We start from the raw sequence: 17,370 nt of genomic DNA, 5'->3' as shown, positions 1-17,370 counted from the left end.
TTACTGCCGCTTCGAACAACGGGCGTGTCAATAATGTTTTTCCGATGTTTTTTTGCTTGTTATTAAGAGATGCAGTCTACTAGGAGTAGCGTATAAAAGGAAAAAGGACAAATCAGACAGTCGATTGGTTCCATGGATATCTATCGATGGGACATGGATATCCGTAGATATAGGGTGTTTGGTTGGATAGAGAGGCTGAACTTGAATATCCACAACAGAGAATATTCTAGGTAGATACTGGATATCCTGGTCCTCAGAAATATGACGGATGAGGATATCCACATGTTGATTAGCGCATGTTTTGTGTGACAATTATAGTAGTACAGTGCTAATTAACGTATTTTATTTTTATTAGTGATATAATGACAAGATTAGTGTCGGTGCATATTTATTAGGATATAATTAGTTGTTATTATTTCTAAATAATAGATATAATTAGTTAAGTATTCTCATTCCATGCAATCTCGTCCATCCAACCAAACAAACAACATGGATATCTATATCCCGAAATCCATGGATGATCATATCCCATCACCCTTGGCCTCGAACCAAACACACTGCTCAGCCAATGATGGACTGGACACTCATATGACCGCTGACAATTAATTTCATAGCGTACATACACACTGACGAAGCTATCCAGATGCGTTGCTCTTTTTTTATTTTATTTGAAATCCAGATGTGTTGCTTGATGTCATCCACGACCCCATCCATAAGAGGAGCTGGTACAAGAGCCTGAATGGACAATTTGCGCAACAACTGGGTGGCGGCACTTAGGTTGCCACCTTCCTGTGATCTCTTGATGTGAACCTCTACGTGTCACGCACGCACCATGCGTCTTCTGTAGCAAGTCTTGGTCATGACACTTGTAACTTGTCAAGCTCTCGGTTGAACACTTGTAACTTGTCAAGCACGTCTGAATATTTCACTAGGCACCGGATTGCGTCACGAGTTGAATACAGTACAGCATGACTACATGAGCATCTGGCTGCTCTACTCACGCATGAGCAAAAGGCAAAGAAAAACTCAAAAAAGAGAAAGCTATCCCTAAGGTCAGAATTTAGAACAATAAGCATTCAGTTTGAATCTTCTCATCAGTCATCAGGATAACCATAATAAACAAAACAGGTGGTGTTAATTGCAGTCAAACGATAACAAGGCTATCAATAAGTTTTTATTTATTTATTTAATGGGCACTGCTAATGCAGGCTAAGGTTACAAACTCATCTTATTATTCAAAAACACAACCACGTGTATACCACATCGATGCAGTTTTTTTGTTCCCATCAAACAAGGAGAGGAGCAGATGAGATGGAGTTGAGGCAGGCACGCCTCCTCACTCCGCCCCTAGGAGGGCAACGAGAATATCCTCATAATCTCTAGTTGTATCTTTAGCAACAGCACGCTCCAGCGGCACACTGTTCCTCTTCTGGTAAGCCTCCTTTATCAGCTTCAGGTCGACCTCGGCGCGAGTAGTTATGACCCTGGTGAGAGCATCCTCATCTGTGCCCACGCCTCCAAGAGCCAGTCGAATGACTTTCTCGAAGTATCTGTCTGGGCAGGTGAAGCACCGGATGATCACCCGCAGTGTTGCAAGGAACTCATCCTTGGGGTCAGCTTTCAGATCCTGTTAGAAGTGAGCAGAAAAAACATTATCAGCAACCGAAAAGTCTCTAAAAGAAACTATAAATAATTCCTCTTCTAGCAATCTACAAGCATTTGAATATTGCAGAAAACATGCGAATGCAGGGAACCAGAGCTTTAAAGCGACAATTCATTTTCACCTGGTTGACTGATTGACGGATCATTTTAATGCCATATAGGTAGCCCAAAGGAGGGGTAGTAAAGAAATCAACCACGAAAAGAGGAGCATAGTTAAAATATGCAGACATTTTTTAAGGGAGGTGGGTTCATAATGGAACGGATAATGAGAGTCACAGAGGTTACTAACAAGAGCCTGCTTATCACTATTTACCTTGTTGATTGCATGACCGAACTGATCCTTGTAGCTATTGAATGTTGCAAGTAGCTGAGCTTTGCTCCGTGTGGTGAGAATCCTGATGATCTCCTCGTCACTGTAAGCCTTCTTATCGATCTTCTCATGAAGAATTTTGGCTTCAGAATGGGCCAAAGATGTGTTCACCTCTGGGCCATCATAGCGATATGCACTTACAAGAGGCACTAACAGCTGAAACGAAGAAATGATCATTCAGAAATTATTCTACCATCTTTCAGTTCTACTCTACTAATAGAAAAGGTGTTATTCAGCAGCCTCTATCAATTCAAAAAACAAAAACAGCATCCAACTTAATGAAGAGTAGCATGCAGACAGACACCAAATGGCCTAATTTTAGTGAAAGAAAGACAAAAGAAATCAGTATCTTATCTTGACAGATAGCGGCCACAAATTTTTTCAGATGGATCATCTATAATTGCGGTTATGCTAACCAAATCAGCCGTATCAAGGTTGAGAAGAGTAGTTATATGTATCAGCAGTACCATCAGATATGTGACATCTTATCTTTATGATGCGCAGTAAGCACTAGGCTAGCTAATGGAACAAAAAACATAAAGAATTTCAACAAAAGCTAAAATAGTACTCCCTCCGTTCCAAAAAAAAAAAGTTATAGGAATTTTCAGACAGATTAAGGGTGAATGAAAAAGACGTATGTGCCCTTAATTAGTCGAGTTGCATGTACAAGGTAGAGAAAATATATTCCCATTTAATCATGCATGTACGAGATTAACGCGCCATATTATGCATGCATGAGGTTTGAATCCCAGAACATCATTCTTTTCGGGACAAATTTTGAATTCTAGAACATCATTCTTTTTGGGACGGAGGGAATATCAGTCTAATAGTTTTGGACAGATGTGTCACTGTACAATATCTACAGGCATGTTATGATGCAGTTACAAAATTTAGGTTCTGCATCAGTAGATATACCCAAATGCGATAAAAAGCACATCAAACTTAATTTCAAGATTAACATGTTGCCAATCATTGTCTAGTCCATTCAAACTAATTAAATTTGCAATCATGTATCAGTAAGTTCGCACAATGAAGGAAATCAGTATCTGATTCTGATTTCGCACACAGCAGAACCTGTCTAGCCCACACGGGTAAACAGCAGGACTATCAGATCCGTAACATCTCAGTGTGCGAAATGACTTTCCCTTCAGAATCAAAATGCACAGTAATGCGAGACACAAGAGCATGAATCATCTGTTAGGTGACAACTGATAAGACACAAGCAGCGAATTGATTGGCCTACAGGTCGGAAAAAAACAGATCAAGATCACCTATCGACAAGAGCGATCTATCTATATATGCAAGCAAACGTCAGATCGTCATAAAATCCGAGTCCCTCACCTTGCGGAAGTCGCCGGTGACGTGCGCGGCGACGTCCTCCTCGAGCGAGCGCTTGAAGCGGTCGTGGTACGCCTGCTTGGCCGCGAACAGCTGCGCGGGCGTGCGCGCGCACGCGATCTCCACCAGAGCGCGGCCGCCGGGGTGCCACTTCTTCGCCTCCTCGTTCGCCAGCACCGCGTCCCTCTCCGCGGGGTCCAGCGTCCACAGGATCACCGCCCTCTGGGCCATTCAAGTGCGAACCAATCAAATCAACCGATGAGCCAATCAATCGCGCGCGTGCTTTCGATCCACCGATCTGCTGCTACCTACCTCGAACTTGCCGTGAATCTCGTCGCCGAGAGCGCGGAGCAGCTCCTTCCCGTACACATCGGCGTAGGCGCGGCGGATCGCGCGGCGCTGCGCGGCGTTGCGGTGGGCCAGGATGGAGATGATCAGCTTCTCGTTGGTGCCCCAACCTGCCATCGATCGAAAACGCGGAGCGCGTCAGTCGTCGGCGCGTGCAGCGAGAGCGCGCGCCGGTGCGAGTGAGGAATGCGGTCGGGGGTCGGAGTGGGACCTTCGAAGGCCTTGTGGAGCTGCTCGCAGTCCTCGGCGACGGCCGGGACGGAGGAGGGGACGGTGAGCGTCGCCATTGCGTCGGTTCGGGTCGCGTTCCGATCGCTGTGCTGCGTCGGTGGGATCTGGGAATGGGATTGGGGGGAGAGGCTAGCAGCGGAGGCCGCGGGGAACAGACGCCGGGAGGCGAGGGGTTTTCTGAGTGGGGTATGGAGGGGTTTGCGGAGAATGCCTCGCCTTGACGATCGGGGTGGGGGCCAGCCGGCCAGCCAGCGAGGGGCACGCCGAAGTGGGCAAGTGGCAAAGTGGTTGGCATTTGGGACCCGCCTCGCGTACGTGCCCATGGCTCTCCATTATTTCCGGCCCGGCCACGACGTCTGGGTACAGACGCGCAGTGATGTTGATGGTGTGGCATTCAGCAGGGACAGTCGGACAGAACAATTACTGGAGAAAAATATTATTTATTAATAAAAAACAGTATAGATTATAACCTAAACGAACAGGACAATCGTGGATCAGGTGTTGCTAAAATAGCAGCAACATCAACATGTGTGCCAGTAGTGTATAGCCTGCGTAGAATACTACTAGAACGTTCCGTGACAGCGCGGTCACGATGACACGATGTACACCTAGTTAGGCGCGTTGATACTGTTGTAAAAAGACGTCGTTGATGCTTTGTTGTTTGAATGAAGTCTGAAAATGCAGGGGACCCCGGGCGACGACCACCCCACCCCAGTAACTATTTGATCCATTAGGGAACCGGAATGTGATCATATCTTTACACACACGGGCATCTAAATGGACAAGAATTCATCCCCGACGGGTATAGCGGGTACGGGAACGTTCCCTATTTATCCGTCTCCGTTACCCGTTAGGGAACCCAACTATTTGAGCTGTCATGCGAGTATTAGGTCCAAAGAAGCTTAACATAGGTATTTTGGCCCAAATCTGAACAATTATATATATAGTTTGTGTGTTCTAGGAACCCTAGTTCAATTTTTTCTCACCATCTCCGCCAGCAGCACAAGCACGCCTGCCTCATGAGCGCTCGTGCCCCTCGCTTCCTCAGTTCGGTCTCTCTGCCACCTTTGCTCGTCCTCTTTGCAACCTCGCTCCTTCTCCTCGGCATCTCCGAGACTCCGACACTTATACCCGGATGAAGAAGAAACGTCTCCGATTGCAAAGCTGCGACCCCAAGTGTCCTTGTTTATCGGGTATGCAGTACCCGTCGGGTATCTGTTACCCGACCGATGCCCGATGGGTACGGGGATGGGCAAAAATCTATACCCAAGACAGTTAACGGGGACGGGCACGGGATGAATTCTCCGTAGCGGGGAAGAGAACGTTCCGGCGATACCCGACGGGTACATCCCCATTGCCATCCATATGCGCAGGTCTGTTTCGGCCTCTCCATCACCTTTTTCCCCCTCAAAGGGCAGCATATTTAACTTTCCCGTGGCCGGGCAGCTTGCACCAGCGATTTTTTTTTAATTTTAACACTTTTTGAAAACTAATTTTAAATCTAACACGGTCGGATTTTTTAACTAATACTTTTGGCCGCGGCCAAATGCCTGTGCCGCGCCATGCATGGTGGCGCGGCAGAGGTCTGACGTGGCGACGACCGAAATCGCGATCGGTGACGTGGCAGGGCTCTGCCGCGCCACCGATCTTGGCGCGGCAGTGCCGCGCCACGGAGCATGGCGTGGCTAGGCCAAATAAATATCACGAGCGAGCCCCCCCGCCCGCACGCACCCCTGCCCGTCCGCCCGCCGCCAGCCGCACGCGCCCCGCCCGCCGCCAACGCCCGCACGTGGCCACGCCCGCCCACGCCGCACCCTCCCGCGCCCGCACCGGCCGCGCCACGAACGCCGGCGTGTCAAGGCCGCCCGCTCCTAAGGTACCTCCCTCTCGATTTCATGTTATTTTGATTATTATTATTTTAGGATAATTAGTAATATAGGATAGTTAGGGTTTTATGATTGTTATTGATTTATGATAGTTAGTGATTTAGGATAGTTAGGTTAGTGAATTTGTTTGTGGTTTACGTAGGTAGTTTTTAGGTTTGAGGTTAGGATTTTGAGTTTAGGGATTGATTAGGTATTTATTATTTAGTTTATAGTTAGTTATTTAGTTAGGGATTTTGGGTATAGATACTAGTTTACAAATATCGGTACTTACTGGTGCGTGATACGTCGATTTTGATGATTTCATGAAGTTTCGTCAAATGCTTATATTCCTAGTGAAGTTGTTTATGTTACTAGTGCGTGATATGTCTGTTAATTTTACTTTGAATATATACATGTGATTTCATATTGTATAACAAGTAGTTTAAATTTTGCAATGCTACCTAATGTTAATTTGAATTTTGTTAATTTGAATACTCTAACGCTTTGTTTATCAATTTGTAACAGGATGGCCCCTCCCACGCAGCACCCGTTGTACCCCATTCTTGAGGTGGAGTACGACGACCAGCACCGAGCACACATCTTGAGTGACAACGACGTAGAGGTGGCCTTGCCTACTTTGAGGCCCCGTGTGCACACCAGGGCGCAACAGTGGGACGAGCGTTATGCGCCGTACATACGGCGTGCCGGCTTTCTCGAGCTTGTCCGTGTTGTCAACCACGGTCTTCCGCCCCTTGACCCAGCACTACTTACTGCAGTTGTAGACAGGTGCGAGTGCATTCTTTGTACGTAAACGTTCTTGTAACAAATTTGAGACAACTAACAGTCGTTCTATTCTTATAACAGGTGGAGGCCTGAGACCCACACGTTCCACCTACCTTGTGGCGAGATGACCTTGACCATGCAGGACGTGAAGGCTATTTTTGGCCTTCGGTTGGGGGGACTTCCAGTGACAGGGATAGTTGACAACAATCACTGGAGGGAGCTGGTGGCTCAGTTTACCGGCTTTTTTTTCATCGGACGACGAGGCTTCCAAGAAAAATAAGTGAGAAATTAAAGCCTATTTAATACTTGCAATGCTTTCCTACAGCCATCGGGTCTCATTTTCTTTGGTCAATTTCAGGAAAACTTCTGGTGTTTCGTCGTTCTGGATCACGGAGCGCTTTGATTACTTAGACTCAAGGCTGAGGAGGCTCAGATCGACAGGTTCGCTCGAGTGTAGCTTTGGCACTTTTTTGGTGCTTTCCTCTTCCCAGACACCTCGGGCAACACCATCAGCTGAATCTTCCTTGACATACTACGCTAGTCATGGGAGAATATAGCGGCGTACAGCTGGGGCAGCGTAGTTGTGGCATGGACGTATCGACAGCTATGCGTTGCCTGCCGTCGCACCTCAGGGTATGCGAACCTTGGGGGTTGCTCATACCTACTCTAGGTTTGGTTTTGGAAACGATGTCTCGTTGGGAGGCCACTTAATAATGGTTTACCGATAAGTACTTCGGTTCATTATATTCTTCGATATGGTTACATATGATGAGTTTATTAATGGTTAATTTATTATCATGTTCAATTCAGCAATGGAATGGGTAGGATACACTCCCTACAGCTCTATTTATCTGGACGGAATCAGAGTTAGTTAGAGGGAATGCGAGGCGCAAGTACAGGGAGTACACGGACGGTCTCGACGTCCTGACACATCACCAGGTTACGCTCTCTTTACTATCATACATGTGTCTTGTTCGATCTACACTATCACAGCCTAACTCAATCACGAAATTTCAAGTGCATTGGTGTCCTTGGGATGCTCCGGAGCTCTAGTACTATCTCAGTCTTGTCACTAGGGACGAGTCAGACGAGTATCGCTGCGACGTCCCTCTTATTTTCTTCCATGTGGTTGAGATTCACTTGCCCGTCAGGGTCTGCAGACAGTTTGGAAGAATGGTAGGCTGCCCACCACCACTTTACTCCACCAACCAAGGATTGCACGGGTGTGTTATCGATTAATAACAAAGTTACAATTCAGAGGTGTGTGTGGTACAACTAACATCGTTTTGTTGCAGGTATGACCGCAGAAAGAGGTACAAGACCAAGGATTGACGCGTGACACACAGCGTGCACATCCACTTGTGGGAGACCAGGGAACGACAGCCGGTCCATGCGGGTCCTCCACACGACCAGTACACCTTCGACGAGTACCTGCGGTGGCTTCACAGGTCTACGAGGACACATATCAAGCCCCCGTACACTGAGGAGGCGATTGACGAGGACTCGGAGGAAGATGTCATCGAAGATGTGTACGACGTTACCACTAGGGAGGACACATAGCTACAGAGAGCCCCGCTTCAAAGATACGTGGTAAGATACTTGAATGGTACAATTTGTTATCCTTTTGGTATTAAGTATGTATACTAAAACTGTCCAACCGCGTTTCTGTACCCAGACGACACAATTGTCAAGGCTATCCAACGAAACAGCGTTTCGGCTTCATGAGTCTAGAGGGCAGGGGCCAGGCGTTCTCGCGGCTTTTGTGGATGTAAATATAAACTTGTCCGTTCCGAAAATATTTCTTTAGTGTATATGCGTTTGGGAAATGCACTAACTTTAACGTCTATTTATGTAGAAGGTGAAGAAGAGCTGCAGGAAGCTAGCTCAGAAGCTGAGCTGCATGGACACTCCTTATGAGGAACCGCCACTCCCGTGGTGCGTACACCACCACATCATAGCGCTGGGAAGGACCCTGCAAACGAGGATGACGACGACGACGATGACGATCCCCCGGGTTTCCGCAGATAGCACGACCAGTGGGACGATTGGCCGCAGGACAAGATCGACATGTCTCAGCTAAGTGGTGCCCCGCTTGGTACACAAGAAGCCTCACATGTACTAACAAAGGTAGTTTCTTTAAATAAGTATGCTCCATGAACTAACAATCATAAAGAATTATAAGTAATCGTGAGTATCATATACTTGCAGGGTATGAGCCGTACGCACCGTCGACGCGACCATACCGACGTTGGCTACACTCTCAATGTGTTGCCAACAAATCCGAAGAGACAGAGGCGTTCGAGGGATCCGTCCGAAACTTGCGGGGTTATTTGGTTATGTTATGTCAAACTTATGTCAAACCAATGAAAATATTATGTGACAGCTTGTCAACTTGCGCACGGACTTTATTTATTTGCTTCATATTCGTTTCTATGCGTCGCGGCAGCACTGCCGGCGAGATTAAGTAGCAACTAGTTCGGAAACCGGCAGTCCCGCCGTATTTCGACGCCGGTGGCCGGCGTCTTACGCGAGGGATCGAGGAAGCTAGGGTCCATGGTCGCGTCGCCGCCGATCCTACAATATGGGGCCAAAAAGCCCAAGAAATAAGTTCCCTTAAAAAATATTCGTTTCAATCCGATCCAATTTTTCGTAATCGATTAGTTAACATGGTGGCTAACCGTAATATGAAAGACGGAAAAAAATCATTGCCTTATCAAATTCTCTATTCGGCCGTGAAACTAATTCAACAAAAGAAAGAAACAAATCCACTATTGATTTTACGTCAAGCAATACTTAGAATAACTCCCACTATCGGCGCGACGCGTTTCGATTAAACCGTCCAGGTACCGCCGGGCGGGCGGCGGGCGCGGCGGCCAGGCGGGCTTGCTGCTCGGGCAGACGGGACTGACCGCGGGGTTTTATTCGGCTCTGCCGCGCCATAGATCAATGCGCGTCACTGTCGTGCCAAGGTCGATGGCGCGGCAGGCCCTGCCTCGTCAGCGGTCAGCGATTCCGGTCGTCGCCATGTCAGCCCTCTGCCGCGCCACCATGCATGGTGCGGCACAGGCATTTGGCCGCGCCAGGGCAATAGACGCGGTCAAAAGTGTTAGTTAAAAAAACGACCGTGTTAGATTTAAAATTAGTTTCCAAAAAGTGTTAAAATTAAAAAAAAATCGCACCAGCTCGATGGATCGCATCTACTCCGCAGAGCGTAATTCTAAAAGTGGCATGCGCGAGCTAGTGCCGGACGCGCAGCCATGTGCATGTGCGGACCGGTGCATCACCGTGCGCAGTAGCATCATCCATAGCGAGGGGCTAGGAAAGGGCGATTTCGCTCTCGATCGATCTTGACACGATCTCAGCAAAATCGAATGCGTTTACTTCTGCCTCATTCTTTCAGTTGTGAAAGATGCAATAGCATCCAGCAGATGGAGACTGGTTACCGACATTGTACAGGCTCACTCTACTAGGCCTCTGGTGCTAGTTGACACGCTTGAAAGTTGAAACTGGCTGCCGGCGCCAGGTGAGGTGACGAGAGAAAGAGGCGAGCGACAGTCGCTGACAGTTTGCTTACTATCGTATGTCTATTTAAGATATGACGGTTCGCAAAGAGCTCTCGGTATGAGCTTTATTAATTGGAGCTCACTGTTTAGCTTTTCTGCTTAAAGAGAGGTTTGTTAAGGCTCATCAACAGAGATTTAACGCCTTTGTACGCGGTGATAATATCAAATCATGTGCGTGCTGATATTTCGGCTCTGAGCAACTCATCGATCACAGGCCAGTTACACTTCAAAACAAGCATCTCATTGCCAGTAGCTTGCGTTTGCCATCAGGCCCATCAGGAGCATAAGGTAACAAAGAAACAAAAGCACGCACATGATTTAAACTTAGCTCTCAGGTCCTGACTAATGCTATAGTTTCAATTTAAACTTACATAATTCAGCAGTTAATGACATGTTTTTCCACGAACTAGAAAGTGTCATCTAACTTACATAACAAGGATACTGGTTCAAACATGAAATCTTTCAGACATAAATAAAACAGAGCAATTCAGCAAGTAGAGCAAAAACTGCCTACTTCAACACGGTTACATCACCACCTGTGTATGCATATTTGACGCGGCGACCTCTGGTTGGGTGGAGGCTGGCTAGGACTCTGCGTTCCTCTTCACGTTCACGTTCATTCATACTACTTGGATCAGGCAATATCCACCTGCCATTCAAAATTTCCCCACAATGAAAATTGATGAGAAATTTATAAAGATGGAATGAGATGTATCAGCATACCGGTTTTGTATGTAGTAGTTGTCTTCGAGAATGCGGCGCTTCATACCAGTCATTGACCAATACTCAGTTCTGTCAATCAAACAAAAGCTAAGATATATAGAGAGAATTATGGTGACTGAATCTCCTTTAACCAGATAATCGAAATGTTCATACAATTACAGTCGCAAAACAAAACCAAATACTAACACTAACATGCAATTTAAATACCAAAAAAGAAATCTAATATACATACTGCTTTGTCTTGAAATATTGCAGGATTCCACGGAGATCATCAAAATAGAGGAATGGGGTTCCCATTTTCTTGTCATAGTAGTTCATACCAAGAAACTTCCCGTCGATATCAACAAGGGGGCCTCCAATCCCAGACTAACCAAGACATGGAGATCATCAGCTTTGCAAATAAGGCTAAGGTACTCATTCATGTAACATGTAAGTGGGCAGAAAGAAAATCAACAAATAGTACCTTACTGATCTTACAAGTAGAGTAAGAAAGATGCTCGCAATCAAAAGGGCCTGACCAGCAGGTTCGTGCCCCTCTTGTAGCCATTAATGCACCTGATTCAAAAGAACGGCCCACAGCTACTACCTTGGAAGAATAATTTATTGAACATTGTTCAAGATTCACATGGCGAACATAACGGCAGTTCTTGACACTGACTAGAGCAACGTTGTACTGTAAACTACAATGTTTCAATGTCCCCTCTTTACTTTGATTGTTTGGAAGCAACACCTTAATCTGCAAATGATACAATGATACTTAAGCAGTATCCTGGACAAACAAGTATCACAGTGTAATTAGAAGCACCAACCTTCAGGCCCTCAACAATCTTATTTGAACCATCAGGATCCCTAACCAAGGTTGCTGAAGTCAGAATGGTCTGACATTCATCATCAAAGTTAATGAAAAATCCTGTGCATGAAAAAAACTTTGTTCCTCCTGGATACAGTAATTTTGATTATTAGCTACTGATGGTCATAATATAAATAGGAATACGAGTTTGGACACTACTACAAACTCACCATTGAACGAAGCAAGTGCAACAACATTTTTTGATAAGAAAAGAGAAAAACTTCTATTGAATTCACCCCAGACACCATCTTCAGGATATATATCACCAAAAGGACCATGATGAGCATTAAGCAAAGCAATGCCACCTGGTAAAAGAGACAACGGTATAATAATTGTCAGTTGTACAGCAGATATGTGAAAAGGCTCAATTGCCAGATAACTAAGTGTACAAGCATTGACTCACGATTGATCGTATCCCTTGATGTACTGGGGGGGTAACCCCTAGACCCATTCTCAGACTGTGCCTTGCTGGGAACATCCTCATATGCTGAAGAAAGAAGGCTGATTAACAGACATGCTAATTCTAAATAAAGTATTGTATGTAAGATTAGAAATATAATGACATATTGTGCAACAACTCATATTAGAAGTGACTAGGCTTGAATATACCCATGAACATCTCTATGTTTTAAGGAGCTGCTGATGTTCATGGCGTTGCAGATCTTTTCTGGACCAATCTATAGACATATGCTGTAGCATTTTATTCTACCAAACAATTGCACTATCTGCATGTGTATATGTACGAAGAACAAGCAGACCTGAAACCAATGACTCAGTTGTCCCTCGTTCCCCACTGCAAGTTCTTTTATTCTCATTTGAGGATCTCGTGGGATCAGCAGCAGCTCTCTTACTTGCTACCATCTTTCAAACTGAAGCAGAATTAAAGAAAGTGAAATGTGGGTCATAACCAGTAAAGTAATGTAGCAAATCCATCGCAGATCTAATGAACGGTTACAATTCAAGTTAACCAGTAAAGTAATGTAGCAAATCCATTGCAGAACTAATGAAAGGTTACAATTCAAGTTTTATGCCTGCCGTGGGTGATTGATCTAATGTTCAAAACTAACTTCATAAAAAAGAAAGAAAAAAAGAAAAAGTGAAGCGTTACTTTTTAAAAACGAAGTGAAGCATCAACTTGCCGGTTGTTATTTTCACTTCTCAAATAATATCATTAATAATCAACTAGTTTCTATTCCAATAAGGAATACGTTGAGTGCTCAAGAAACGAGCAACATAAATACCAACTTAACAGAGCCAAAAGCAAACAACAATGGATTCAATAAGACCTACACATAACACCCACTGACATGGAAATAAACAAACAAAAGCCAAATATCTCGAAGTGGTGGAGAAGTCCTGAACTAACTGATCGGTTTCAATGTTAAGAGAAATTGAGGGGAGCAGCCGCAGCAGAGGACCTTACAATCCAACCCTAACAAACAAACAACCACGAAAAGGGAAAAGCCAAATATATGGTCTACAAAACCATCAAACTGTTCAGTCCTCCCAAAAGAAATTTAATAGATACAAACGGCTAGAGAAGCGATCAAACCAACTTAAAGATCCAAGAAAACCCAATCGTAACCTAACGAGGGATCGAGGGTAGTTGACCCAGATGTGGGAGCGGCTCCGTTGCAAAAATTTTAGGAAGAAATTATACACTTATAATCCAAGTATAAGATGCAGATCAAGATTCCAAAACGCGCCAGGCACTAGGCAGGCGCTAAGCCAGCGCCTAGAGAGGTAACTAAGCGTAGATTAACGCGATTAGGCGAGGCACGGGCACAAATGAAGGACAAAATCAGGAGGTGCCTAGCATCCACAATCAGATATGCAAAAGAAATTGAAACACAACAAGGCTGAATTTTGCTCCCAGATGGCCAAACTAGATAAGGAAGGCTGATCAAGCAAGGAGAACTCACGGCAGGGGCGAAGCTAGAGCAAATGGGTGGGGGGTGCCCAACTTCATCATGAATACAGTGGCCCATATGATGTTCAAACAAATAACATAACTAATTCGCAATTTTTAACATCGAAATTCAACTTCCAGTAATGGCAATGTGATTTTGGTCAAAACATAAGCAAACTAGAAGGGCAAAGGCAATAACACTCAACATTTATAACAAAATAAAGATGACATTGATCGCTTTAGTGTAGTGATTGAAAGAATGGAAAAACGATGAACAAAAGATGTCCTATATAGCAAAATATGTGATCCAACTTAAAGAAAAGAGAACAAATAGGTCAATTATTTAGCAAAGAAAATGAAGAATTATTCATTGAAAGTAGATGCCTTGCATTACCTTTTAGAGTTGAAATTGGTGACTAAGGTCCCTCAGATCACCTGGACATGAAATTCTATTAGCATCAACCGTGCCTTGAGCTTTTTGTTTATAATACCACTCCATGATTACCTATAATTCATTTATTTGCATAATCTAATTGCAGTTCACAATTTCACATATAAATAATTTGATTGAGGATTAAATCTGAGGATCACTCACCGGGCATGGACTAAATAAATGGAGTGGAGAGGTGCTGATTCGGCGATGGGCGACGGGAGGGACAGGGAGTCAGGGACAGGCGGACGGCAGAAGTACGCAGGGCCCAGAGGCGCGCCGAAGCTCGGTGCCTGGGAGTGGGCGAGGGCTGACTCTCGCTCGCGGACGGGCGGACGACAACAGGGGTGTGCGGCGCGGCTTCCACGGCGGCTCGGACGCCGACACGCTCGGTCTCGGTGCCTGGGCGAGGGCGAGGGCGAGGGGGTCGCCGCTCGTGGACGGGGGCGCCGAGACGGTAGTAGGGCCGCGGGGGCGCGCGGCGCGACGTGCCGGCGGCAGCTCGGAGAACGATGCAGGTGAGGCGTCCGGCGTTCGCGAGTCATGTCAGGCGAGGTGAATCGTTGAGGGGCCGCGGCAGGCCGGCCGAGCGAAACTGCCAAACACGCAAGCGTGGGCTTCCTGGGCTGCTGGGCTCATCATGGGCCATGGGGGTGCCAATAGGGCCAAATTTTGCTAGTCCTATGGAAATTCTGGAATTGGAGGGGGTGGCTGGGCACCCACGGCCTCTTACTGGGCTTCGCCCCTGACTCACGGGGAGGCAGCGGTGATGAGCGCGTACCAGAGGGGAAGGAGGAGCGAGGAAGCGCGGGGGTGGCAGAGTGGGGCTGCACCTACAGGGACACGAGAACAGCGACGGCGGCGACGAGAGTTGCTCGAGTTCCTTCTTGTAACCCTAGCCGTCAGCGCCTTATCTACTCGCGTGTTCCTTCTTGGATGTGTTTGGATTTGGATTTAGGTGGAGTTAGATTGGATGACAACATTAGGATTGGACTGGATAGGAGCGGTGATTTAGTTGGACGCTAATTGGATTCAGCAGGGACAGAGCAATGAGCAGAAGCCCATCATAGACATCGTGGATTAGGTGTTGCTAAAATAGCAGCAACATCAGCATGTGTGCCAGTAGTGTATTGCCGGCGTAGAATACTACTAGAACGTTCCGTGACAGCGCGGTCACGATGTACACCCAATTAAGCGCGTTGATAATGTACCTCATACAATAGACGCGGCCGTAGCAGGAGCATATGCACCGAGGGATAGACTCCTAGCGCAACAAATTGGTTGTACTCGAGTGGAGTTCCAGTCTGATTGTATGGAGGTAGTCAATACGATGCAGGATGGAAATTTCTCGGCTACGGCTGCAGCGGCAATCTACGATGAATGTGCCATCTACTGGAAGGAGTTCATGGCAATTTCAATTAGTCATTGTAATCGAAGCTGTAATTCAGTTGCCCAGCTAGGCCAGCTTTACTAGAGAAAAGCTCTCCTATTTGGGTAGATGATCCCCCTGTATCTATCCTACGATTGCTCGTAAACGATGTATCCATGATGAATCAATAAAGTTTGCTGAAGTTTTAAAAAAAAAGCGCGTTGATAATGTTGTAAAGAAAGCGTCGTTGATGCTTTTGTTGTTTAAACGAAGAAGTCTGAATGCAGGGGACCCCGAGTACTGAGAAGAACACACAAGCAACCAGCTGCGCAGGTCCGTTTTGGCCTCTCCATCACCTTTTGTGGCCCGGTAGCTTGCACCAGCTCGATCGACGGTCGATGCGGTCGCATCTACTCCGCAGAGCGCAATTCCAAGCGTGGCATGCGCGAGCTAGCGCGGGACGCACAGCGCCATGTGCATGTGCGGACCGGTGCATCACCGCGTGCACAGCGCCGGGCGCTGCCTCGTTTAGTTTGTAAATTTTTTAGCGAAATGGTACGGTAGCACTTTCGTTGTTATTTGGCAATTAGTGTTCAATCATAGTCTAATTAGGCTTAAAAGATTCGTCTCGTGAATTTCGTCTAAACTGTGTAATTAGTTTTATTTTTTATTTATATTTAATGTTTCATGCATGCGCCTAGAGATTCGACGTGACGGAGAATCTTAAAAAATTTTAAGAAATGAAGTGGAGTACCTAAGTGGAGACGAGAAGTACGACGGTGAGATTTCGATCGGGTCATTACGCGTCGAGGACGCTATGCTCTCCGGCCGTCTTCATAGATCATAGTGTTGTTTCTGCTGTTGCTCCGCCGGAGGCCGGACGGCAAACAATTTCTTCTCGGAAACGTTTCAATCACCAAATATGACTATTCGCACTACCTGCCGCGGGAACCTGGAAGTCTGGAACACATCACAGGTCTTAAGAGCTTCAAACAGGGTAGTTCTCCAGCTTCAAACAGGGTAGTTCTCCAACTACTGTCACTAGTGTACAGATTGACTTGTTCCAGCAAGTGGCACGCGCACGTCTGTGTGACTAGGCCTACGCTATCGGAGACCGGCTCTTTGCCGAGTGCCAGGTGATTTGCCGAGTGTTGTTTTTCGAGCACTCGACAAAGACGCCTTTGCCGAGTGTTTTTTTTTTGACACTCGGTAAAGAGGATCTTTGCCGAGTGTTTTTTTTACACTCGGCAAAGAGCCTCTTTGCCGAGTGTTATTTTTTTTTTGACACTCGGCAAAGAAAATTTCAAAGCACATTTTGAAGCAGTAAATTAATTCAAATGAAAAAGTTTTCAACTACAAAGTTGTATAACTCATCAAGATGTACAATGTTTGTTTTGGTCTTTTCTTCATACGACAAAGTGAAAATAAATTTGTTCACAAATCTAACATATTTCTCTTGTAGTTTATGAAACTACAAGAGAGATATATAAGATTTGTGAACAATGTTAGAACAACCATGTCGGATGAACAGATGACCAAACAACCAAAATAAACTTTGTAGATCTCGAAAAGTTATGAAACTTTGTAATTGGCAACTTTTTTATTTGAAAACATCTTGTCATGAAAAACTGCGTTTGAATTTCAAAATTTTAAAATTCGAACTTTTCAAACAACCTCGGATGAAAAACAACCAAAATAAACTCTGTAGATCTCGAAAAGTTATGAAACATTGTAGTTGACAACTTTTTGATTTGAAAACATCTTGTCATGCAAAACTGTGTTTGAATTTCAAAATTTTAAAATTTAAATTTTGTAAACGACCTCGGATGGAAAAACTTCTTAAACTAAGAGTGTAGATCTCGAAAAGTTATGAAACTTTGTAGTTTACAACTTTTTTATTTGAATTCGTTTAGGGCCTTAAACATGCAA

General features: G+C 45.5%; 2 protein-coding genes across 5 annotated transcripts; both read right to left on the bottom strand.

Moving 5' to 3' along the window:
• Positions 1-1,152: 1,152 nt before the first annotated feature.
• LOC136474788 (annexin Gh1-like) lies at positions 1,153-4,135 on the bottom strand. Its single transcript, XM_066472351.1, has 5 exons — positions 3,930-4,135; positions 3,683-3,828; positions 3,374-3,592; positions 1,976-2,188; positions 1,153-1,627 (listed from the first exon to the last, which is right to left on the bottom strand). The coding sequence occupies exons 1-5, from the start codon at positions 4,003-4,005 to the stop codon at positions 1,337-1,339; spliced, it is 945 nt and encodes a 314-aa protein (XP_066328448.1). The 5' UTR covers positions 4,006-4,135; the 3' UTR covers positions 1,153-1,336.
• A 6,376-nt stretch (positions 4,136-10,511) lies between these two features.
• Positions 10,512-14,978, bottom strand: LOC136474787 (uncharacterized). 4 transcript variants are annotated; one of them, XM_066472347.1, is made up of 10 exons: positions 14,238-14,625; positions 14,037-14,147; positions 12,492-12,602; positions 12,137-12,220; positions 11,904-12,038; positions 11,693-11,820; positions 11,347-11,619; positions 11,116-11,249; positions 10,884-10,952; positions 10,512-10,809 (listed from the first exon to the last, which is right to left on the bottom strand). In XM_066472347.1, exons 3-10 carry the CDS (start codon positions 12,592-12,594, stop codon positions 10,671-10,673), a joined length of 1,065 nt encoding a protein of 354 aa, XP_066328444.1. In that variant the 5' UTR covers positions 12,595-12,602; positions 14,037-14,147; positions 14,238-14,625; the 3' UTR covers positions 10,512-10,670. The 4 variants fall into 4 exon arrangements, with proteins under 4 accessions (XP_066328444.1, XP_066328445.1, XP_066328447.1 ...); XM_066472348.1 differs by having other exon boundaries at positions 14,037-14,077; XM_066472350.1 differs by lacking the exons at positions 14,037-14,147; positions 14,238-14,625 and adding an exon at positions 14,854-14,978.
• Between the last annotated feature and the right edge of the window lie 2,392 nt (positions 14,979-17,370).

The sequence above is a fragment of the Miscanthus floridulus genome, chromosome 8 (assembly GCF_019320115.1).
Source record: "Miscanthus floridulus cultivar M001 chromosome 8, ASM1932011v1, whole genome shotgun sequence".
Lineage (NCBI taxonomy): Eukaryota > Viridiplantae > Streptophyta > Magnoliopsida > Poales > Poaceae > Miscanthus > Miscanthus floridulus.
The sequence above is the reverse complement of the archived record's forward strand: the minus strand, read 5'-3'. Positions and strand labels throughout refer to the sequence as shown.